The sequence below is a fragment of the Lepisma saccharinum genome, chromosome 3 (genome assembly GCF_977018435.1).
Source record: "Lepisma saccharinum chromosome 3, izLepSacc3.1, whole genome shotgun sequence".
Lineage (NCBI taxonomy): Eukaryota > Metazoa > Arthropoda > Insecta > Zygentoma > Lepismatidae > Lepisma > Lepisma saccharinum.
This window is the reverse complement of record NC_139231.1, coordinates 36597802-36623268: the sequence shown is the minus strand read 5'-3', so window position 1 is coordinate 36623268 and position 25467 is coordinate 36597802. Positions and strand designations below refer to the sequence as shown.

The following is a 25467-nucleotide window of genomic DNA, read 5'->3' as shown; positions in this document are numbered from 1 at the left end:
CGAAAGTTACTGAAGAGCTCTTACATAATTACATATGTTACAATAATTTGCGATGTGAAAAGTAATTAACAGTTGACAAAAATTGTTTCTTAAATAGTGTACACGTTCTGTCCTTTTTTGAGTTTATAAATTTGATACAAATTTTAATTTGAACAACTTATGTTCTCAAAATTATGTTGAATATGTTCCAATAAAATAAATATCTAGCAGAATTATTAAAATTGCTTGGATACTCGGTTATTATTAATATTACGTATTCTTTGATACTACATATTTAGCTACATATCCTTTTGATAATACATATTTAGGTACCGTACATATTTCATCAATTCTTCTTACATATTTATGTACATATTTTGTGCTTTGATATTACATAAATATCCGGGGTCTAATAATGACTATTGTAGTCTGACAGGATGCTGCATCTATCGGGCTGGCTGTTCATTTCACAAATAAAGCATTATTATTAATATCTTTTTAAAACAAAATTCACTTACTGATTATAAGCTCACCGGACAAAAAATTAGTCACCCTGCGCAAAGCAAGGTGGTTTCCTGATGCCCCTACAGATGGCGTTACAGAGGAATGGCGTGGTGCATTGTGTCTGGATCAGTGCTGTGTGACTATAACAGTAACGTTGAGTGCGGAAGACGTTGTCCAGTACGGGAATAGTGTGTCAAGATGGGCAAAGCCAGGGATGTGTCTGAGTGGCAAAAAGGGGCTATCGTGTTTGGGCGTGCCCATGGTCACACAATGAGTGAAGTTGCCGGATTTGTTGGGGTATCGACGCGAACTGTCCAACGTGCGTACAAGGAATGGTGTACCACTGGTGGCAATGAAACACGGGGTGAGAACTGTGGTCAGAAAAAGATCCTGACCGGAGACGAGTGTCACGTCTTGTAAATGTCAATTTGTTTCAAAGCAGACAGGAATTGTTGCAGTCAGTGAATGAAGGTCCATCCCAACCAATTTCCGAGCGAACATTGAGACGAGAACTTCATGCCATGGACATATGGAGTCGGGTACCTCGAAAGAGGCCTTTGCTCACAGCGACACATAAAGTCGCACGTCTGACATGGGCCAGACAACACCGAACTTGGACAGTGGCAGACTGGAGGCTTGTAATGTGGTCTGATGAATCGCGATTTTGCCTCTTTTCAAATAACGCAAGGCGTCGAGTGCACCGACTTCAAATGAGCCATTTCATCCGCAGTGTGTGGAGGGTGTAGTTCAGGCAGGAGGTGGTTCTGTGATGTTTTGGGGGTGTTTTTCTTACTATGCACTGGGCCCACTCATTCAGGTGACCGTGAACATGAACCAGTATGTTTATTTGAACATTCTCGGTGATCAGGTGCTTCCCTTCAGTCAACATCTTCATGATGAGCACGCTGTGGACACCCCACACCCCCATTTACCAAGATGTCAACTGCCGTGTTCACGGGGCAGCACGCATATGTGAGTGCTTTGATGAACACTCGGGCACCCTAACCCTATCGCACCTTGCCTGGTCCGCTAAATCGCCTGATCTTAACCCCATATAGAAAATTTGTGGGACTATTTGGAACAGCGGGTGAAACACCGAAATCAGCATCCCGGCAATTTGGAGCCCTTACGTGATCTTCTGATCAGCGAGTGATGTCAACTGGATGTGGAATACCTGAAGAACATTGTGAACTCCTTACCTCGCCGAATCGAGGCGGTTATCACGGCCAGAGGTGGTGTTACTCGGTATTAGAGTGCTGTCTCCAGGGGGTGACTAATTTTTTGTCCGGTGAGCTTATGTTCACCAGATCCATCACAATTTTGAGATATGGGCGTATATGAAGATATGGTAAATACAACTAACACAATAAAACGAAAATTTTGAAAATACATTTTCTTGTCCAAGAGGTTTTCTGTCGCACATCCCCTGCCTACGGTTATGCTGGTGCTGTAATCATATTTTGTTATTGCACATACTTAAGCAAAAGCGAAAACAACACAGAGTAAGAAATCAGGAAGTCCATTGGCAGGTTCTAAGAGCAAGTTTTGATCTCATCTGGAAATATAAAGTTTATATACAGAGTGTCACAGCAGAACGAACTTTCAAAATGTATAGCGGTCATTAAGATAAACTACTTTCTTTCTTCTTTTTGTTTGGCACTACAAGGCTTCGAAATAAATACCAAAGTACCGCGAATTTGTAATTTAAAAGGCCCGCGCTAATGATTTTTTAAAAATCTTGTTTTCCGTAAGTTGGTAGCACTATACTTAATTACTATGCCAAACATGAGCGCGATCTGTCAACCAGTTTGTTTACAGCAGCTGGTTGAATCAGTCCACTTCAGTAGTGCATCACGATTTTTACAATGAAAGAAATTATTGAACAAAGAGTTTGCCTTAAATTTTATGTTGCAAACAGAATTTCGTGTGCTGACTCGCTAAAAATGTTAGAAAAGACTTATGGTGAATCAGTTTTATCAAAAACACGGGCTTACGAGTGGTACAAAGCGTTCAAGGAGGGCCGAGAGATCGTCGAAGACATGCCTCGTTCTGGACGACCTTCGACCTCTTCAACCTTTGAAAACATCGAAAAAGTGAAGGAAATTGTGCTCGATAATCGCCATTCCAGCTTAAGAGAGATAGCTAGTGACCTTAACATCTCTCACGAGTCTGTTCGTTCGATTTTGGTGGATATTTTGGGCATGAGACGCGTCGCCGCACGGCTTGTTCCAAAAGAGCTGAATTTTCTTCAAAAACAGTACCGCGAGCAGGTCTCTTTAGACATGCTGGATCGCACCAATTCTGATCCCACATTCATGGAACGCATCATAATTGGTGACGAGACTAGGGGTCTACTAGTTTGACATGCAAACAAGTCAACAGTCATCAGAATGGAGGACAAAAGACGAGCCGAAAGCGAAAAAACCACGTCAAGGTCGCTCAAAAGTCAAGGCGATGCTCATTGTTTTCTTCGATATTCGTGGTTTGGTGCATTATGAATTCGTTTCAGAGGGACAGACTGTCAATAAAGAATACTATTTGTCCGTATTGAAGCGTTTGCGTGAGAAAATCCGTTAGGAACGGCCAGATTTGTGGAAGAACAATTCGTGGATTTTACACGACGATAATGCGCCATCGCATAAAGCGACAGTTGCGACCGAATTTAAGGCCAAAAACACAATAAATACCATCGATCAACCACCGTATTCACCAGATCTGGCCCCGTGTGACTTCTTTATGTTCCCAAAACTAAAATTGCCGGTCCGGGGTACCCGTTTGGACTCGATTGAAGCCATAAAGCAAAATTCGTGGAAGGAGCTGAAGGCCACACCGGAAAGCGCCTATAAAAAGTGTTTCGAAGACTGGAAGAAACGCTGGCATATGTGTGTTGCATCAAATGGGGCCTACTTTGAAGGCGACAAAATAAATATTGACGAATAAATGAAAATTGTGCGTTTTATTTTAAAATTCCCGGTACTTTTTTGACAGAATATATATATATTCTTTATATATAAAAATAATAAAGAATCATATATACCAGGCGCGTAGCGAAGGTTAGGCTAGAGGGGCTGAAGCCATGCATACGGCGCCACTGAGACTTTTAAAAAAATCGACAAAGTTAGAATATGCGACGGAGATATTATTATTTATCTTGGAATTTTATGTTTCTCAAAGTAATAGCAATAGTATGATCCTAAAGATATTCTTCAGATACAGTGGGATCCATGAGTATTACCGTGCAAATTGTCCATCACCATGTTCGTGCACTTTATTTGACCCAATAAGAACTTCAAGAATTAAAAGGAAACTCAAAACATGCTGTTTACAACTTCTGCACCAACATACATAAAAATCCATCGCTTAAAAACACATAGGATGTAAGACAAGAATTAATGAAAATTGTCATGGACAATTTATACGGTAATACTCATGGATCCCACTGTACTAAGATATAATTGAAATATTCTTAAATATGCTAAACTTTTTTTTAAAATGAGAAATGCAAACTACGAATCTTTTGTGCTTTTCTTTGTTTCCTCGCAAATCATGACTTACGCGTAGAAGAAAATATCGTCCCAGGTTTGATATCGGGTGGAGATTCATAGTGGTTTGGATTCAACCTTAAACTGTAGGTTTAGTCCCGATTAGCCTATCTGTGCACAAAAGTGGGCATAAAAACTAAAAAAAAAAAAAAGTTCAGTTGTAAGTGATTACTATTTCATGACAAGCGATACCGGTATAGTTAACAGTTCTGTTCTTCTTGCTTCATGCATATATCTACTTTTTTCTGTTTTTCAGTAACAGTTTACCGAGTGTTATCTTAAAATATGAGATCTGAAATAAACGTTTCACAACATTTGCAATTGTTTTATTCCCCTTTTGCACTGTTTACACGTCACAATTTTGTTCTGATTTCCATGGAAACAGTGAACGAGTAAACAATGTAATTACAGACAACGTTCAGGCGACTTAAATAAGTTTCGACATGCATTTGCTTATATTCTCACGCGAGAAAATACGCGGTAGTTGGGAATTTATTGTAATAATATGCTTATGAACAGGCAAACATGTATATATATACACACAACAAAGCACGTGTATGTGGGAGGAGGGTAACATTTGCTGGAATCGTTACGCGACTTTGTCGAATCGTGATGTCATTTCCGAACATGTTTGTGCAAGGGGGCGTGTCTTGGTCCATAGTCACTGAATACCAATTACACGCTTCATGTCCAAAGTGTGGGGAGGGGGAAGGGGAGCCCCAAGTGTAAATAAGGGCAATCGATAAGTCGATGGCTTCACACTCTGAAGCGACAATAACGAAATAGCAGCCTATGGAGTGCCTCGAATACCACTTATATATACGAGGGGCTATCAGAAAGTAGTGGGTTGTGATCTCTAATTTCATTATCCATTGATATGCAAGAAAAACACTGTTTCCCGCCACTTTATGTACATCACACTCCCAATGGCGTCTTAAAAAAAATCCAGATTGTAGACATCTATCGTTATCACTTGCTATTTGGTAGTTACTACATTGAACCGACCCTGAGAAATTCAATCTGATTCGGGTACCCGTGAAATTTGGTCAATGAATTATGGCCGTATTTATATGTATAAGGTTAATTCGATATGAAGTGTTACAAAGTTTATGAATTGAATTGTTGTATGAAAACGTTTTGTTGTGAACATTTCTAATGTTGTATAAACAAAAACTATCGCTTCGGCTTAATCAATAAATAATTGAAAATTACAGCTATTTTCGTACATTTCACAAAGGCCTATAACTCTGATAATATGCATTATGTAATAAGGTAGTTACTTGTCGTCGATTCAGTATATATAATTGTAGAGGACTTAATAAGTCGTTCAAATCTAAAATATATATGCTTTAATTCTAAGGGCGGTGACAAATCACTGTGCATTGTGCCTTCACCGGGTATCGAACCCAAGACCCCTTGATTACAGGGATAAGTAGTAAGACAGAGAGAGGGGGAAGGGGAGAGAGAGAGGGGGGAAATAAAGAAGGAAAGAAAGTACATGTATGATATTCACATCTTGACCTGCCCAATTTAATTTATCAATTACTTGACTGAAGCTCAATCGCTTACTAAAGATATTATTATTATTATACAGTACACACTTTTAGCCCACCCTCAAAATGTTCTGGCATCACTCTTTCACCTTTCTTAATTGTTCTGAAACGTCACAGATGACCGAAAACCTTGAAGAAAAGTTACTTCCTTCTTCTGTGGAACGAATGTTTCAGAACCAAGAAAAGAAGTGTTAGTATGAAGCCATTCCCACAAGGCAATCCTCAGGCGCCTCGTTTCAGACATTTCAGACGCAGTTCAGCATCCATTAAGCGCCATTTGGTATGCGAACGAGATTTTAAACGACTTTCTAAACTTGTTTTTTTCCTCTCCTCTATTCCAAGATGGCTGACTCGAATGGCTCCCAGAGTGACCACAAACGCGGGTATTTCGTTTGGTAACAATCAAAAGTCGGACTAATTTGTGATGGGTGGGTGAGTAGCAATTCGCTCGTCTAATAGTGATTACGCCATTCTAAGTTGCTCGTTGTTTACCGGGAAGGCAAATGTTCTTGTACTTAAGAGTTCAAAATAAGGCTACGAGATATCTCTTCACCTTCTGGATTTCGAAGGATTTTGGTGAACCTGTATGGATGCCAATTTTATGAAACAGACTACAAATATTTTACATATTAATGAGAATTTTAAAAATTGCTTATTACTAAGACGAAATATGTGCATAAAAGTGTAGAATAAATCCCTCAAATATGAAAAATGTAAAAGTTTCGTTCCCTTGCGTCATTTCCTTCACTCCTGTGCTATGCTTTCAGTCATGACAGCAAAAATGTAATTATAGTATATACACGTATTGCTTGCTATCAAGGTGGATGGATTTAAATCAGGTTGATTTAAATCGCGATTTAAATCAGGTGATTTAAAGAAAATCACTGATTTAAATCACTTTAAATAAATAATTTATAGGATAATGTACATAAGGATTTTGTAGATATCAGAATCACTTTTCGTGAAAGTACATTAATCTCATAATCATTTAGTGGTGTTTATTAGGCTCTAAGAAAGAAAAATAAAGGAAACAAAATATGTACTGATGGGATGAAGCTCATACGAAAGGAAATGTAATATGTAAACTCTAAACATACTTAAATTTATCTTGATATAAAATTCAATCATTTTTATGGGCAAACATTTTGTGTAGAAAAATGTACAAAATACTAATCATGTTAAACTGCAACTTGTGTCACCATTCAACTGTAAATAAACATGTTAGCTGATATTTTGCAAACTATCATTTAAAAAATTGCCAAAATTTAGTTACAAACACTATAAAAAATATTTTAAGTTACAATTATAGAGTACATCTAGAACGATTGATTTTCAGTGGAAGAAAAGTTATTGAAACACACTCAAGAAACCTATCCACAGTAGGTTCATATGTACAGTATCAGAAACGGAAAAAATTATATTTACATATAATTTTTAATTTGCTTTAATCAAATTGTTCAAATATTTTACAGAGGCATTTAATAGAAAAAGCCTTACTATATAAAAAACATATATCTATATATATGGTGCCAAAACCATACAAGCAATTTTAAGTGGTTTTTTTATTAGAAAATCGATTTAAATAAAAAAAAATATCAATAATGATTTTTGAAATAAAAATCATAATTTTTATCCACCCTCCTTGCCAACATCTATTGAAATTTTGCTATCCTTAGACTACCGAAAGTTCAATACCTCACATTACATGTATTTCTCTATGTATACGGCCATGACATGAGTAATTTACCTCACCCTCCCAATGTCCTCTAAATTCTCTCTCCTTCTCTCTCCCTCTGTTTCCTCCTTTCTCTTCTTTTCTCTGTCTCACTCACTTTTCTATATCTCTCTCTTTTCTTGTGTCTCACTTTATGTACCTATACCTGCTTATTTCTCTTCTCTCTTATTTTCTCTACCTCCCCCCTCTCTCTAATATTCTCCAAATTATCTGACGTTGGACATTTTGCATAACGATACGTTGTGTACTAGAGATAGCCATTCTCGGCACTATCAGTTATCATAAAACTTACACACACGCATACATACATTTCAGTTTTATTTTCTAAATGTTTATACTCTAATGACTCGTAGAGCTCATTAATAATAATAAGTAAGGAATCACCGAGACAATAACACAAATATAAATGAAAATTTTTGAGACAATCTTAGCACCTCACAAAACAGAAATATCATTGATGATAATGTGTAGAACGTTGAAGCTGGCCTAAACTTTCATTACGGAAATAATGAATACATAAATTACAAAATTTGTGTTGTTACAAAGCAAGACAGTAGGTTGTTGAATAAAACACATTATTTATTGAACTGTAGCTTGTAGAAAAGGAGATTTGGTCGGGATAGTCTCCATTTGTTGCAGTTTTCATAGAAACAATTAACGTCAAAGGTGATACACCACCAACAATTGAACACATCCTGCAGTAAAGTCCACTGGGTTAAATTGAATTTATAGAATTTAATCCTAGATAAAAAAGGTGTAACCTTTATTTACGTTAAATCCCTTCCTTTAACTAATATTCTTGGAACTTCACTGAACACTGAGTCTGTTGGGTATTGTTTGCCATTAACACAGTGCTTAGCCATCATAATCGTGGAAGCGACGGGTCTATCTGTAACGCTAGAGCCGGTTTCTTAATTACGTTACGCATTAGGACATTGTGTAATGTTTGCATCTCTAAGACTTCCCCTCCTTTTTTTCATTGTCTTGCAATGGCTCTCGCAAGCTCCATCGTTACAGTCTCTCCCTCTCACAAAGAAGCACCGTTGCCAGATCTCGGATTAATCATCATAAAAAAGTAGTTTGAAAGAAACTTCGAAGGTCAGGCTGACATTTAGGGGAGAATGGAAAGTGGGGGTCATGTCGTTTCAGATGTAAATTAACGTGACAATTAATGCTAATTCTTTTTCCTCTATCTTTCTCAGTTTTAAGAGGTTTAGAGATTTCCGAGATTCAGAAGAAAGAGTGGATGTTAGTAATAAGAAGTGGAGGTACAATCCAAGTAGCAATATTTTACTTTCGTTATTTGATGCGACTTTTTCTCCTTTCTATACCCCGGGACGACAATGGACTGGACCTATACTCTGTCCCGGGAATATGTGGAGCTAGCGAACGAAATCAAGTCTCTGCGCAAGTAGTGACGTGAGAGGGATAGACTAATTAACACGTGCGAGGGAACAGAATTGTGTGTAGCGGAAAGCAGCTCCGGGCTGTTTGTATCAGCATGTACTGCTTCGCTCCACACACCTACTTTCTATCCTTCTGCGCGACACGCGAGGCCGAAATACGCCCTCTCAATAAAGGCGATTTATTATTATTATTATTATTATTATTATTATTATTATTATTATTATTACCTTGCTCCAGACATTCCATGGATAGAGTAGCTATACAGTTAAAAGTTCAGTCGAAAACTGACATATGACCTTGCCGGCGACAGTATTTGACCTGGAGATCCCTTAAGTACATATGGTAGCGTGCAAGGTAGATATACTTTGTTCCGGGATTCTCGGCAACAAGGCCGCGCTTAACGGCAGAGAAGGGGAGAATGCGTGTTGGTGGAGCGAAGCAGTTCATGCTGCTGGGAACTATAGTCGCTTTTACCCCTCCACGCGATCCCGTTCCCTCGAATTTGTTCATTGGTCGATCCCTCTCGAGTCACTACTTGCGCAGAGACTTGCCTTCGTTCGCTCGCTTCACATATTCCCGTAACAGTGTATACTTGAAGTACGTATATGTCTTATTTCTTTGGCTACTCAGTACAATATTTTCACGTATTCAACCTTTTATAGCCCGACCCTGTGGCCGAGTGGTTAGCACATCGCGCTGCGACGCCAAGGGTCCTGGGTTCGAATCCCGGTCGGGCTTGGTTGTTTGTGAATGTCCATTCATCAATTTCATCATTTCATCACTCATCCCCATCTTCGCAAATTAGCCAAGAGGCACAAAACGCGAAGTAAAATAAACTAAATCAAATCAAAATCAAATCAACCTTTTATATATTTTTTTTTAGGAAATTTTAGGATGGATAGAACCCAATGAACCTCCCTGGGTCCGCCACTGTTCCACTTGTATGTGCGATATTTTACAAGGTCACCTTCAGGTCCTTACATGACAATTAGATCAACATTTTCCTACTCTTCTATTACCGTCGTAATAAAGCCGGTAATCCCTTATTTACGCCAATATAAATTTCAAATCCGATATAAACACAATAACACATTATTATTTAATTTATTCAGCTGAATTTTAACGCATCAATTAACATGGGCTCCTTTTGAACTTCAGGCTTTCCCGTGTTTACATCATGGCGCATGGAGCTTCAATATGCTTCAGCAGAAATCATCGTCAGTAGCACTATAGTACTTATTCTAAGTCGATAATACTTATCCACATTATTTATTATTATTTTTTATATATAGCGAAAAAGAAAGAACATGTGTGAATGTGAGCTAAATGATCTTTCTCTCGCGACTTTCTGTCGTACATGCGTGCACAACGTTACGACAGTCGTAAGTCTATCGCAAGCAAAGAACGCTATAACGCTTTTTGGTTTCAGCGACAGCAGGTGCGGGCAAAGGATTTTATACAGAGGGGTTATAAAGTAGCTCGTTTTGAGTTTTCGACTCATGATCTCGCTGCAGAAGGTTTCGGGTTCGAGTCCTTGCATGTGCATGAGCGTCCCTTTGTGATTGCCACATCATCAATTTCATGTAATAATCAACACTTCATCCTAATCATCGAAACGAGCTTCTCCCAGAGTTACCATACAATGTGAAGAAAAAGAGGCCATATTATTCCTTTTAATTTTCAAAAACACAACAATAAAGGACGCTAAATGATAAAATCCAAGATGATGCGACGCGAGGGATTCTGTGTGTATTTTCTCCATCGACCTATCGGCCGCTATCGATATGTTTGAGTATCGTTTTTAGCGATGATCATATTCGAACTACCGTGACATCCAGCGAACATGTTGTTGTGACTTACCATGCTTATTCTTGACGTTTTAAATTTTGCGGTTAACTTGAAAACAAAATCTGGATATTTTACTCTCAAAAGAAAATCTGTCCGGACGGCCTTTTTAATATCTTAAAAAGAGAGCATGTGCGGGGAATGTGGACGTGTGGTAAGCCTTAATCCTCCTGAATTAAGCAATATACTTCGAACTTTTTATTGTCAAATTCTAGAACAGCTGATGACATAACAATCCTATGAGTTCCCTATCATATAAAAAATGATACTGAGTTTTGAATATGTCAAAAATTGCCCCAAAAGTTGAAATTATATGTGAGTGAGTATGTGTGTGTGTCGTCACTGGCGCTCCGATCCCACCACAAGGATGTGACGTTCCTCCTAGCTCTAATCACAGGTGACACATCGTTTGTAATAATTCTCTGCCAGTCTGATGTGAAACTTCTAAGAACGTGATAAGTAGGGCTAGGATTTTGATGCAAATGCATCTTATTTTTGGTATGCATATGTAGATAGGAACGGTATAGGTGTAGTATGTCTCCACATTGGAAGAAGAAGAAAGACAATAGGTGTAGTATGTCTCCACATTTGAATAGGTAGGAAGTGCTTCATTTTTCTGTTTTCTTTATTTTACTTTCACGTAGGTTAGGTTAGGTTAGGTTAGGTTAGGAGTGTTCAGTGAAGACTGCAAATTGGAAAACTAACTCAATCAGGACTTTTAGAAGAATAATGAAAATGTTTGCAAAGAACATGACTAAGAGGAGACTTCCAAAACATGACTTAGATAAGTTATCAGCAGTGAACACTCCTAACCTAACCTAACCTATCGATTTTCGTATGTCGAGAATGTGGATACATACTGCCGTGATCAAATATGGAGACATACTACACCTATACCGATAGGAACGTGTTTTACACGTAAGTGAATAAATTGGAATGCCTTTCTTAGGGCATTTTTTGACCTTTTTTAGAGTAAAGGTAATTTTTTAAACTTTTAAACCGTTAAAGTCATTTTTCGGCCTTTTGAAAGTCATCTTATGTATTTTTCTACATTTTGGTGAAAGAAGGGGCATTTTACATGCAAATGTAACCCTTCGAAGGAGAGAGGTTCCCGACTCGCATCTCATTGCCTTCAGCGCAGTTCTGAACGACTGTGTTTGAAGAAACAAAGAAATTCTTTGCAGTATTGTTGATACAAGCTGTTATGTAACAATTCAGCTCAAACAATGTGATTTCCCCTCTATCAGTAAATATATTGTCGCCGAACGGATTATTATTCAAATTCCTCTTTAGTTGCACTCCATGGAATTGAAAGTGACTTAACAGCAAGTGATATTGCTCATTTCAAGTACGCTCCTCTTGTGTCGGTGGAAGTCGAAAGAAGTTTTTCCATGTACAAGGAATTCTTGTTCAACAACCGACAATCATTCACTTTTGAAAATTTGCATATGATTTTCGTTGTGTACTGCAACTCAGTAGTTATAGTGTAAAAGATAACAAAAAGTTAATTTTCTTACTTGTACTACCATACGCAATGAACATGTGATAGATACTGTAACGTTGATTTGTAATTTGAATTTCTCTTGGTAGTTTATAAATTTGTTCTATAAATCTTTCAGAATTTTTAGGTCATTTTTCTAGTTTAGGGCATTTTCTTGCATGTGTTAGGTCATAAATGCATTTTTTAAAGATCTTTTTTTGGCAATTTTAAGGTCATCACTAGCAAGTATTCAATAATAGGGTTGAGCAACCTTATTAGATTCGCAACACAATTCTAAAAACACAATTAAAACAGTTTTAATAAAAATGTTGTTGTGAAGTAAGAATATCCAATTCTTAATTTGTTCTATATTATTTATCCTTGTCATAATGTGGACACCGCTTATACTTGAAAAAAAAAGCCATTAGAATCTTGAATAATAAACGAGATTTGAAATTGCGAACGTTAACACCCCTCTATGCAGCGCAACAATCGTTAAGACGAGCTAGGTACGGTTTCAAACTACACTACCTCTCCTCCACGTCGTTTCCCTCTCCCTAGCAGTTAATCTCGACGCCAGCGTCCCTAGAGGCATGGCAGACTGACTGATACAAAATTAAGCATTCGACACAAAGGACCGTAAACTCGACCTCCGGCGATAATTAATAGTCCACAAGAAATTTCATTAACGACTTTAATTCTTTCCTTCGAAGCGCCTGATAATTTCATTAGGTAAAAGCCTGCCTTTACAAAGGGCCTCAGCCAACGAATTAAACAAGCCTATTACGAGTAGCTTTGCGTCTCCTTTTAAATACACAACCCCCGTGAATGAGACAGGCCTCATCCGCTCCTCTGTTCATTAAAATCCAGACATATCATTGTTAAACGACCAACAATGGCTTCAGAAATGTGTTATTCGAACTATTACCAACAGAGCAAACCGTTTTTCAACCTTTTTTCGCCCTCCCGTCTGTTCATTGAGCGTCAGATCCCTCTATCAACATGGAGTGCAATTTTCTTTATGGATTTGTTGAATGGGACGGGAGCTGCCATGTTGACATTATATCCGGCTTCCTGCCTAGGTTCTGAGAGACTTCATTAATCTTGTCAACATTGCTCTCTCGGTTCCCGGGAGGTTCTCCGCCTCAAAATGTGTAAGCTTCGAACTCTCCGCACCGCGGCGCTGCGAGCGACGAATGTGAAATTTCGTGCACCCGTCCCACTCTTTGAAGTTCCCCTAAGTGGTTTCATATTTTACCAAGCCTGGCAACTTTTCATGGCTTCATTTTAACGCTTAATAACGCGGAAAAGGTCCCGTTACTCTATAGAGTTCTTTTGTGGGTTTTAATTTGGTTCTCTGGAATGGATTTTGCTCTACAAATGTGGGTAATGTACTTTCGGGTCAGCTCAAATAGCGCACACGCTTGCGACTAGAATGCTGTTACAATATAATTAGCAGGCATGGGCGTCCTCGGGAAGGGTCGGGGGAAAGGGGGTCATACCCACCCTGGAATAAGGAAAAGGTACATACCTATTCTTCCCCTTTCTGTCTCTCTCCATGTTCTTTTTAGCTTTGATCTTCTTTGTATTGTTTTCCCTTCGTTCGTGGTTACTTCCTCTCTTCTTGATCATTTTTCTATTTTCACTCCCGTTCTTGTTTCATATTTCTCTATTCTCTCTCTTCTTTACTTCTCTCCCCCTCTCTCTTTGTCTGTGAATCTTTTATATTTTTTTATTTCTCGGTTCTTTATTTTTCTCCCTGATGATAGGTTCAGTCACCGCCAATAAAAATGAGACACCTAGATCCTAAAATATACGCTTTCCTGCAAAGCGTTATGTGTGTTTCCTAACTCCACGGTGTTGGTAGAATTTGCCATTGAATCTCTGCTATTCAGATCCACTTATCGCCGTAGAGTTAGGCAACACACATAACGCTTTGCAGGGAAGCGAATATTTCAGGATCTACACCCTGTCCCAGCTATCTCTGGAACAAGGTGGCGTCATAGAAGTGGGCAGATAGAAACAGTACACGCTGCTGGGAAGGCTGGTAACTGCAGTCGCTTCCCCCCCCCCCCTCCACGCAATACCGTTCCTTTCATGTTCATTGGTGGAACCGTCTCGAGTCACTACTGGCGCAGAGACTTGTTTTCGTTTGCCTGCTCCAAAGATAAGTGGGACAGAATGTAGATATCCATTTTTATTGCTGATGACAGTACGTACCTGCCCACCCTAATTCCATATATACGACCTGCCCTGCCCACCATCTCAAAATTTTCTAGCACCAAAATGACTCGAGGGAACATACTTTTGCATGATTTTGTGCATGAGACAAATAAGCAATATATTTATTTCAATCTTAAGTACAATGTTGCACTACAAGGGCAACAAACCTCTTGATCTTTTTAAAAAGAAATGTGTATATGAGAGGGTGTCGATATTTCTAGAAAATAGATCCTACAAAATGTTCTGGAGATGAACAAGGCCTGAAATAAAAAGTAGAAATATTTCTGCGAGATATACAAGACCTCAAATAAACCGTACAAATACTTCTGGGCAACGAACAAGGCTTCAAATAAATCGTGAACAGAGAGTCGTCGTCGTGGTATAAATTCTGTTACTGTTTGCTGGAATGATGGTCAACAAAATAGAACAAATAGCCCTTATAGTAAATAGTGTTTGCATTAAAATAAGCCCCATTTGCTTCGTTGGATTGGAAATCAGCGATGTGTTCAGCGGAATCGCTAAACAAAGCATGTCCCGCGCGCGCGATGTGGCGTATGGCGGTAATGCGAGTAATTAATTGACATCTGCGTTGTAAACAGCATCCCAATCACATAGATTGGTTTTGGACGGCGCGGACATTTATGTTGATAGTAAGCGGGAATGTAATTGGTAATTAATCAGGGAGATAGAGAGTGTCAGATCCTGTTTGTGGTGGAATGATCTAGTTTGCGGACCCCTCCCACCCGCAATTTCGCCCCATGTGCAAAAACACACACACACGAGCACGCATGATGTACAATGGTGATGCGTTTTGCCGCAACCATTCATCACCGGCGCCGAAGGTTATTAATTCACTTTGTTGCCAATGCATTTGCTAATCCTCCAATGCCATTTCTTTTGTGGTGAACGCTCCAGATTGGGATCCAATCTATAATTAATACATTCTTCGTTTGGTTTGATTTTCAACCGTTTCGCTCTGGAAACTGTTAATTCTTTTATCCTTGGTAATTACCGTTACCAAACTGCTTTTAACACATACGTAAAAAATGGAGGTTTATTAATTTAATTACTAATGTTTCTGGATCGATGTTGCTGTAAGGGTTGTAGAACGGTCAATGTATTGAGAAAATATACTACAAATACCTAGGTAATATAGTATAGCCACAGGCAAGAGTATATATGTATATCCGTATCTGTGTATAACCAGTGCTTTGGGGGGAGGAGAAAGATTTTGGTACTCTGCAAGTTGGTTTATCACTATTTTTGTTGTGTTCATTTGTTATTGTGTTCACAAGAACTACTCAAGATAATTGTGCTACGTTCATATAATCGTGCATCCATGTACGTAGTTGCACACACACATATTTCTATCGTTAAAATGAAATGTTAGTTTTAATCCCAGCTATAAAAAGGTGCCGATACAGCGCACCAGTATATAAAAAAAGCATTGATTGATTGATTGATTTGAAGATAGCGAGTGAGCCAGCACTTAGGCTTTTTTCTGCACTTGTTACATTATACGGGGCCCAGTCTCTTGCTATAATGAAAATAAATACATGTCTGAGGACTAAAATATCCTTACCTGAGTTAAAAGCTGAGATCGTAAAGGGACACTCCTCACATATAAGGACAAAATACAGGACAACACAAACAGCCTTACTGGCCGTACGCCAGAGCCTCGCTGGCCTGCAAAAATCAGTTACTGGAGTGTACTACGTGGAAGTGAGGTTGACATTTGAGTTCCTTACGAGAGGGTAAGGGGAAAAAAGCACTGGGTATAAAGGTAGACTCATCTTGGAATTTGTTGCATAAAATATTATTGGAACCGGTGGGTTGTAACTGACAAAACTGTAAAACATTTTCTAAAAAAAAATTACACGAGTGTTAGCAAGGTTATACTAAAACGATATCTCGTTTCAGGAGGAACAGAACGAAGAAGAAATTCATGTAGCATCGCCAGGTAAGTTAATTGTTATTACTATTGTCATTATTATGTTAATAGTTACGTACTGATGTTCTTATGTGAAGTTCTAAATACCTGCAAACGCTAAAACTTTGCTTAAGTCTGCATATGTAAACAAAATAATTTTCTTTTGTCCCCTAGCAAAGTATAAAGTTTAATCTGAATTAACTTTTTTATTGGTTTTCTTAATATTATATGCTCGATTATCAGAAAGGCAAAAATAAACATAAGAAAACTTTATCGTATTGTACAGTCACGGACACTTCTGGATTGTAACAACCCCATTCAAAGTTAATGGTATCATTACAATCCAGAAGTGTACAGTTATATGAAATGATTGAAACAAAAACCCAATTAATTTTTAAGAATTTATGCTGTACAACAACAACAGCATCGGCAAACACTACTTGTAAAAATATTTTATTTTTGATATTTTGGTGTCTTGGCGCTATTATTATAATTTTTATTATTAATATATAGTATATTCATTAAATTTCAAAAATAATTGGTGTTAATATTGTGTTAATGAAGCATACATTAATTCATTACGTGTGTGTATGTCTATGTATTTATACTGTATGTAATTGAATAATTCGGGTTGGTTTTAGTAATGGTGTTAGAGATTTCAGAAGACCTCTTCCGTGATCATGTAGTTAAATCTTTAATACAAAAACGTAGTTTAAATTGCTTTAAAGTAAATTAATATAAATATTAACGGGAAAATTCTGCTTGAAATCGATGTTCTACTCTGATATTGTGAATAATGTTATTTTAAAATTGAAATCCATTGTCCACCGTTCCTTTCCCTTAAATTTCACCTCCCTGGCACTCACTTCTCGTTCCGCAGTGCCACCGTCGCCACCCGAGAACGAAGCCGAGACGGAGAAGCACGACTGGGCACGCAGAGAGTCCGTGGTGGCGCGCCTAGCCTTGGAGCATCAACGGAGACAGGATAGAGTCTACCGACACGAGATGGCGAGGCAGCTGCAGTTCATGAGAGGTAAGCTTTGGAAACAGTTTAGACAGTGGCGTCGCGTGCGGTTCACATACGAGTGTTCACAATAATGTTTTTTGTACTGAATGCAGATTTACTCCTCTCCCTTGTAACTTCATCTTCAATTGAAAAAGTGAGAATAACAGTTCAATTTATTTTCAACACTTTTCCCTCAAAATCACGCTATATTTGAAGTAATACAAGAAGGACCTATGGGAAATTGTCCCTCTCCCCATTAAAATCCGCCAGGTTAGCGAATTCTCGCTAAAGTTTCCAACTATGTAGCACAGACCTTTCGAGTCCTTCTAGACATGCCTTGTATATGTTGCACTCTGGTGCCGAATGTAAGAAGAATTGTCGCTTGCATCAGTGTTCGCACAGCGAAGAGAACATCTTCGGGGATATAGTGGCCAACAGCCCCTTAGCTGTCAGCTCTATGCAACACGCACAGCAATTGTGTTCAATGTCCTCCGTGGAACACCGTGAGAGTCACTGTTACCAACTATCTAAAAAAGTTATCAGACGTGAAGTAAGTCGTGTCAGAGTAAATTGTGTGTATACTCGTACATCAAACATAGTAATTTTTCGAATAAATATTCGTATGTGTGTGTGTGCATTTAATATGTACGTAATTTAAAACATATACATGAGTTTTCACGTGCTCATGTGAACATTATCAGGCGACGTACCTGAGTTTAGCCCAGTTGTTCCCAATCTCTTTCGTTTCACGGCGCCCTTAGTGTTAAGATTTTTCCGCACCGCCCTAGTCTAACACTTGCAATGCTCAGTTAGTGTGCTTAGGTTTGCTTGCCTTAATTTAAAAAATAAGCACACATTTCAAATTCAGAAATATTTTATATGTAAATTATTTAAAACATGTATAGACCAACAAATGTAATCTCAGTGAAAATTGGAACATTTCGCGGCGCCCAGTTTGGGAACCACTGGTTTAGACACTAACAATTCTTGTTAATGGCCTGCAAATAAATTTGCGTCTGTGCAAAAAATGCAAGTCGCAGTTTGTAACTTATGTGCCTATCCCGAATACCCTAGATTTGTGTTGCCAATATTTTTACTCTGTTCTGTCCCTTCCTCTCTCCTGTGTGTCTGTTTGTCTTTCTCTGTCCTTCTCACTTCATCTCACTCACATGTTTATTTCTCTCTCTCCTCTAATGTCTTCCTGTTCCCCCACATACGTATTACCATTTCTGTCAGTCTTTCTGCATTAGATTGGGCAAATAGGGCAACTTAAATAGTCTAAGCATTATAAGGTTTTTCTTTAAGGACCATTCATGTTCGTTAGAATCCGTGTTTCTAGCTGTTCAACTATTCCACGGAAATGCTTTGTTGTATACAAAGGTGCCAATGTCTCTTGCTTTTACATTCGTTTGTTTTGATTTAACGTTACAAACTAAAAATGGACAGCAGACAAGTTAGTGTTGCCAATTTTTTTATTCCATCCATTCTCTCTACATCGTCCCTCTCATTGCACATCTGTCACATTTTCTTTAATTCTCTCTTTTTTTCTCCCTTTTTGTCTGTCTTTCATTCTCTTTCTGGACCTCCCCGATGCCGTAGTGTTAACGTCGTCGCCTTGTAACCAAGAGGTCCCGGGTTCGATACTTGGTGGATGCACATTGGTGGATCCCACTTTAAGCTGTAGGTCCAGTCTCGATTAGCCTATCTGTATCCAAAGTGGACTTAAAACATCAATTCGATTCAAATTCAAATTCTCTCTCTCTCTCTCTCTCTCTCTCTCTCTCTCTCTCTCTCTCTCTCTCTCTCTCTCTCTCTCTCTCATCTTATTATCTGTTGTTTTCTCTCGCTCATTCTCTATTTTTCATCATTCCCATCCTCATTACGTATGCCCCTTCTCCTTCTCATTTCCTCTTTCGTAATAATACTAAAATAATGATACATACTATTAATGATAATGTAAAATGAATGTTTTTTTCAAAACGGTATTTAAGGGGCATCCCCGATGTCGTAGTGGTAACGTCTTCGCCTTTTAACCAAAATGGTTCCGGGTTCGATAACCTGGCATATAGTGTTCCGATCTCACTTTAAACTATAGGTCCAGTCCGAATTAGCCTTTCTGTACATAAAGTGGACTTGAAAACAAAAGCTCAAACAAAACAAAGTTTCACATCAAAGCAAAATGCTAAGTATTCCCCAAAATTAAACTTTTCACTGAAGGAACAGAGGCAGGTATGAATATACCCAAGCGAACAACAAAACGAACTTTGAACGGTAGTATTCAAAACCGATATAGATTTAATTGAAATTTCTCTTTAAAATTTTTTGGACCACATATAGTTCCAAGAATCATAAATCAGGTACACTTAAAATCAATATAATGCATCATTTGAATGAGGAATGATGAACTACGTATTTCGAACCAATCGAAATTGAATGTACCATTTGACTGAATAGTTGTCAACCGTGTAAAGTTCTAAACAACGGAACGAAACATTTGACTGAAGAATAACCTGTAGTTGGTATCATTTCAAAGGATCGTTTATGTGAAGAATCACAAAGCACTTATGCTATTTACTTCGGATCAATAGATGATCGTGAACTATGTGAAGTAATGATTTACACGAAAAGTTTGACTGAAGAATAAAGAACCGCAATATATGAGTTTAATTCAAGTAGATGAACAGTTCGGCTGGTGAATCATCATTACTTTACTGAACGTAGCAGAATACAACGTGGATTACGAGTTCATTAAGAGGCCTACTGGCATCACGAACACAAGCTCAAATCCCTTTCAAGAAAGCGAGTGAGCGACGCTCAATAAAATCATTAACCTTAATTCTGTAAGCAGCGATCTGCTCTCGTTTAATGTGTATCTATGACAGTGCTGAGGAGACTGCAATAATTACAAGGATAATGAGGGTTAAGGGGGAAGGGGCCCCCTCGTAAAGGTTCCGTCCCTTAGCAATAATCCGGCGAGGAACCGGCTGGTGCTGGTTACCATGGAGGGAAAACGAAAGGGGAATTACCAGACACCGCAAAAACAAGGTGCAACCTTTCACTACTTTGCCAGAAAGTGGGGACGCTGGAGGATGGGAGTGAGCTACATGGAATCAATGAAAACTCTTCGTGTTTTTTAATTATTAGTATTGTATTCCTCTTTTGGCTAAGAGGGATGATAAGGATGATCAATGGTGTTATACGAAAATTTCTTTCGGGGGGGGGGGGGGTAGAGACAAATTTCGCTTTGTTTCTCTCTATCTTCAACTCTGGTTTAAACAGGGTTTGTAGAAGGAATAATATTTAAAAACCACAATTCGAAAATTAATCAAAATATGCTCTGCAACTGTAATCATCAAGTACAAAATTCCAACTGGCCATTTTAAATATTCGGCTGCAGCTGTCTGTGTATTGAAAAGCATTAGAAGGAAATTACAACTTGCAATATGCCGGAAGCAATGTATATCAATTATGATTGTTGTATTCATAAAATCTTATACAGTAAAACCTGTCTATCCCGGAACATGATGGTTCCAAGCAAAATTTTCCGTCTTAACAGTTTTCCTTCTTATACAGGGTTGACTTTAAATGCAGTATAGAGCGCTTCAGGAAATAATGGAAAGAGATTTACATTTCACATTACTTACAATGTAGAGTAGGCTACTAATGCATGTACATACATGAATAAAACTGAGTTACAGTCGCAATAAGCATAGCAGAGATTACAATTATGTAACTACACAACATGTTGGTACACTTTTTACAGTATTGTAAGAACGTACAGTACGTACTTATGTATCTTTTCGAACCCGGAACCCCTGGCGTCGTAGCGCGATGTGTATAGAGGGAAAGAGAAAGATTGAAAGATGGAATAAGAGAGGTGAAGAAAGACTGAGATAAAAATGAAGGAAAAGAAAGAAACAAAGAGAGATAACAAGAAAAATAGAAAGATGACGAAAGAACAGAGGAGAAATAGACAAAGAAAGATGTTACCGATAAGCGAGTGGTAACAGAGGCGTGTTCCACTTACAGTATTGTATTGTTTTCTTGAGAGAGAAAAAAATGAAGGAAGAAATTTCCGTCTTACTGAGAATAAAAACATCTCGATAAAATCGGTCCGTTGTGGGGACTTTTTTCCCCCGTATTTACAGGTTTCCTTCTTATAGAGGTTCCGGGATATACAGTTTTTACTGTATTATCTAATCTGGGCACCTGATATAAAAATTCCAATTTTTTAAGAATCCTATCGAAACATTAAACCCACATAACAAAGAAATTTACAACTTTTCGCAATGTTTTTCACAGAATATGAGTAGAGTAATATGTGGTGAAATTTGGAAGAAACTCTAAAAATTACATAAAATTATTAATTTACGTTATTTTACAACATAGTATACATGGAAAATGTATTTAACATGTTATTTTATCCATTGATGAAAACAATTTTGAAAAAAGTTAAAGTTTTTCGATATTATTGCGACTGCAAAAATTAAGGTCTCTACATAGAACATAAGGTGCAACTTTTGTGGGCGGTTGCTGTTGAATTTTCAGACATTGCGAATAAAAAGAAGAGCCATTCAATAAAAATTGATGCTGTTTTCGTTATTCAGCAGCTCCAAATTTGTAAAGAACAGTTATTTTTGTTTCCAAGAGAGCAATAATTACAGAGCAGTATAATTTGACAAAATTCAGGAGGGGCACGTCCCATCGAGCACTTGTCTGGCTACGCCAGTGGCCGTAGCTAGAGGTTTCTAATCCCGGAGTGAGAATAGAATTTGGAGTTTCCTGCAATGAATTCACCGCCTCTGATTGGCATAAATAAAAAAATATTATTCTTTTAGTAATTCAGAACAAACATTACATGAGTTTCTATCTCAAATTCAAAACTCAATTGCAAGAGTAAAATTGTCCAACAAGAAATTAGGTATGCACGTTTGACATTACTTTTTCGCTTTATCGGTTAATTTATGCGTTATTGCAGCATACGGGAAATAGAACAACATCGTTAAAACAATGCACAAGCTTTAAATATCTTAATAGTATACCAACACTCAGTATTATATTTTTAGAACAGATATTATTGTGTTATTGTTTATGTGTCGTAATCCTTCACTGTCACTTCATCAAAACGCCAAACCCGTATTTCTTTTCTGTGCACCTATACTGCGAGCAAAACAAGTAAGATAATTTTTGGATCTATTTCTTTGCAAACTTACAGTAATATTAATTTAAAATGACGTCAATACGTCCACAGGATACCATAGGCTGAACATTGACATAGTTTGAACGAAGTATTCCTGTGTTGATAAAGTGTTATTATTACAATACGGTAACAATGTGTTGCGATCTTTGACCTACCAAATGACGACGTTCATTATGGTTTTAAGAAGGTACCGAAGCTAATACAAGCCAGCCCATCCTGTTTTCATCTAACCTTAACCAACTCACATTAACTGAATTGACTACCCTTTATGACCGACTTAAAGATGTTAATTTGTTTAATTTGTTATTTACTGTTTAATTTTTTCATCACACGCATCATGTATAATGCATTTGTTGTTACTAATTTCAATTTTGCTATATTTAGCGAAAATATTGTGTTGAAATACTATGATGTATAATTGTGACCACATAACTGTTAATGTAAAATTACGTTGAATAAATTCTGAATATGACAAAAGAAAAACAAATGAATAAGTGTGTTAATGTACGGAGCTATATTTGGGGCCTCCCCGGTGGCGTAGTGGTAATGTCGTAGCCTTGTAATCAAGGGGTCCCGGGTTCGATACCCGGTGGAGGCACATAGTGGTTCGGATCCCACTTTAAACTATAGATTTAGTCCCGATTAGCCTTACTGTGCATAAAGTGGACTTAAAACACCAAATCAATCAATCAATCCCACTTTGAACTGTAGGTCCAGTCATAATTAGTCTGTCTGTGCATAAAAGTGGACTTAAAACGAAACTCAAGCAAACTTTATAATATTGGCATTGAGCATACATTAAACTTTAGAACGTAAGCCGTTATTTTATATAAGGAAAGAATAGGATGATCCTTTGAGGTCTAGCAAAAAGACTTGGTTCACTATCAAGGAATCGAACCCGGATTTATTGATTACATAACCAAGCAATCCTTAGAACACGAAAAAGCAGGTATAGAGCGAAGCTCAAATCCTTGGAGTACCTAGGAACGAGAGTAATTACTTCGATAAGCAAACTGGGAAAGACGTAATCAAAGGAGCTTTCCTATTTCTCAAGGATAAGTTGCCATGTCTCTGTTTTGCCTGAGATTTGAGGATCCTGTGTTAATTAACGGCATTTAATTATAGCGGGAACTTGTTCATTTAGCAAAACCAGAGGCGGCGGGGGACGGGGGTATGTTTTTGTGCCTCTAACTCGAATCTCTGAGAGAGAAGAAAAAGATCCGAGATTCGTCACTGTGATATTTAGCCAAGAGGCTTTGAGCAGTGCAGGCCCGCCCTCCCATCAGCTGCATTGTGTTCTAATCAGATTACCCAGTTGCCGCAGTTAAATGGGAAAGCTGGGAATCAGTAAACAAGACGCTTGCAGCAAAATTCAGTTTATTCAGCGTCTGCAGCCGCAGAAAGACGGCGGAGGGGGAGCAATTAGTGCGTTAAATAAGCAAATTCTCCAATTCCCTTACCGAACCAAGGAATTACCGGGCTGCAACGGCCCGTTTATTTTTTTAACGTCATGTGTAACGTTCCTTGCCTACATGGTGCTCTTCTTGGTTTCGTCGGCAAGGGTTATTTAACGTCGCGCTCTTGGGTTAACCGTGACGGGAAAACGTGGAAGAATAAAGGAGAAGCGAAACTGAATGGATTCGTCGTAGATGTTAACTGGTATATACTCTTGTAACGTAACTGGTATCATGATGTCTGATAGATTCTTGAATTTTTTTATTATGCAAAATACATTACCTCTTCCTTAATTAATTTATTGAATTCAACTCCTGAATTAAAATAAGCGAAAATTTGATAAGAATAAAAACTATGAAAATATATAATAAATTCAATAATGTATACTCCTTTTGTATAAAAAAAATGGAATCAACATGTTCTGAGTATGCCAGATAGCCGTTTGCCTCGAAAATTATTAAATTTCAGGCCAAAAGGAAAAATAAATTTCGGAAGACCATACCACCGATGGAATGGTCAATTTTTGTAGTCGCAGAGTGGGATTTGGTTACCAAGACCTGCAAGAGGAGGAAGAAGAAGAAGAAGGCTTTTTGTTTGATGTCCACTTCATGCACAGATAGTCCAATCGGGACTGAACCTACAGTTTAAATTGTGATCCGAGCCGCTATATGCCTCCATCGGGTATCGAACTCTAAACCCCTTAATTACAAGACGACTACGTAACCACTACAACTTCGAGGACGCTCATAATAGATTCAAAGAGAACTACGTAAAATGTATGCACTTCCTTTATTTGTCAAAGAAAATAACAAATATGTTGCTTCTCTCAATACCTGCTCCATCAGTCTATTAAGAAACAAACTTATGAAAGGAATTCATAATGTTTTTGATGTTCAAATTCCCCACCGCTAAAGAGATGAAGTCTACAACAAGCAGCAATTAATCTTCAATGGACCTAGCTGGCGACGGCCAAAAAAAGGGTCCCGCGAGAGAAGCACGTTAGTTAACCCGCCACGTAGAAAACTAATGTTGTTGGAAATGTCCTATCTAACAATCTGTGTGTGTGTGCGCGCATGTGTGAGTGGTATACAGTGCGTTCATTTTGGCTCCTAGCCGAGATAGCGCGTGACTGCAGAACGGCGAGGCACGGGTAACTTGCTGTACCTTGGATCACCCAGCACTTCTGATCAACACTAGGTTGAGCTGGGTCCAAGGGAAAGCAGGGTAACTTTCCTTACGTTGGTTCCTCAGCGCGAATGCCGGCATTTTCGACCCGTGACTTCCCGCTTATTTTCACGGACATATCTTTAGCATGGAGAAAATTGTATTTATATTGCTTCGCGATTACTAACCTGTGTTATAAGAGTTGTTCAAATTAATGAACAACTGCATTCACACATTCACGGAATATTTTGATCAAATTTTGATTGACATATTTGTTCTGTTTGCAAGTTGTTTTCTTGCCTTTGTTAACCCGGCAGGACGCGCGCTGGGTAAAAAAAATAGCCAGAAGAAAATTGCTTTCTAAGTCCGAATTTTAATAGTTTCAAAGCATGTAAATAATAATATATTAATGATTAACCTAATTGTATTAAGTTTGAACATTTT

At 38.1% G+C, this 25467-nt stretch overlaps 1 protein-coding gene across 2 annotated transcripts in view; it reads left to right on the top strand.

Annotated features, from left to right (window-relative positions):
- Window positions 1-25467, top strand: part of fuss (SKI family transcriptional corepressor fussel) — a 113400-nt gene that overhangs the window by 72353 nt on the left and 15580 nt on the right. For both annotated transcript variants that reach the window (XM_083119812.1, XM_083119811.1), the window contains exons 4-5: window positions 16189-16228; window positions 17079-17231. In XM_083119812.1, the coding sequence (XP_082975938.1) occupies window positions 16189-16228; window positions 17079-17231 (193 nt within the window). The remainder of the gene's footprint in view (window positions 1-16188; window positions 16229-17078; window positions 17232-25467) is intronic.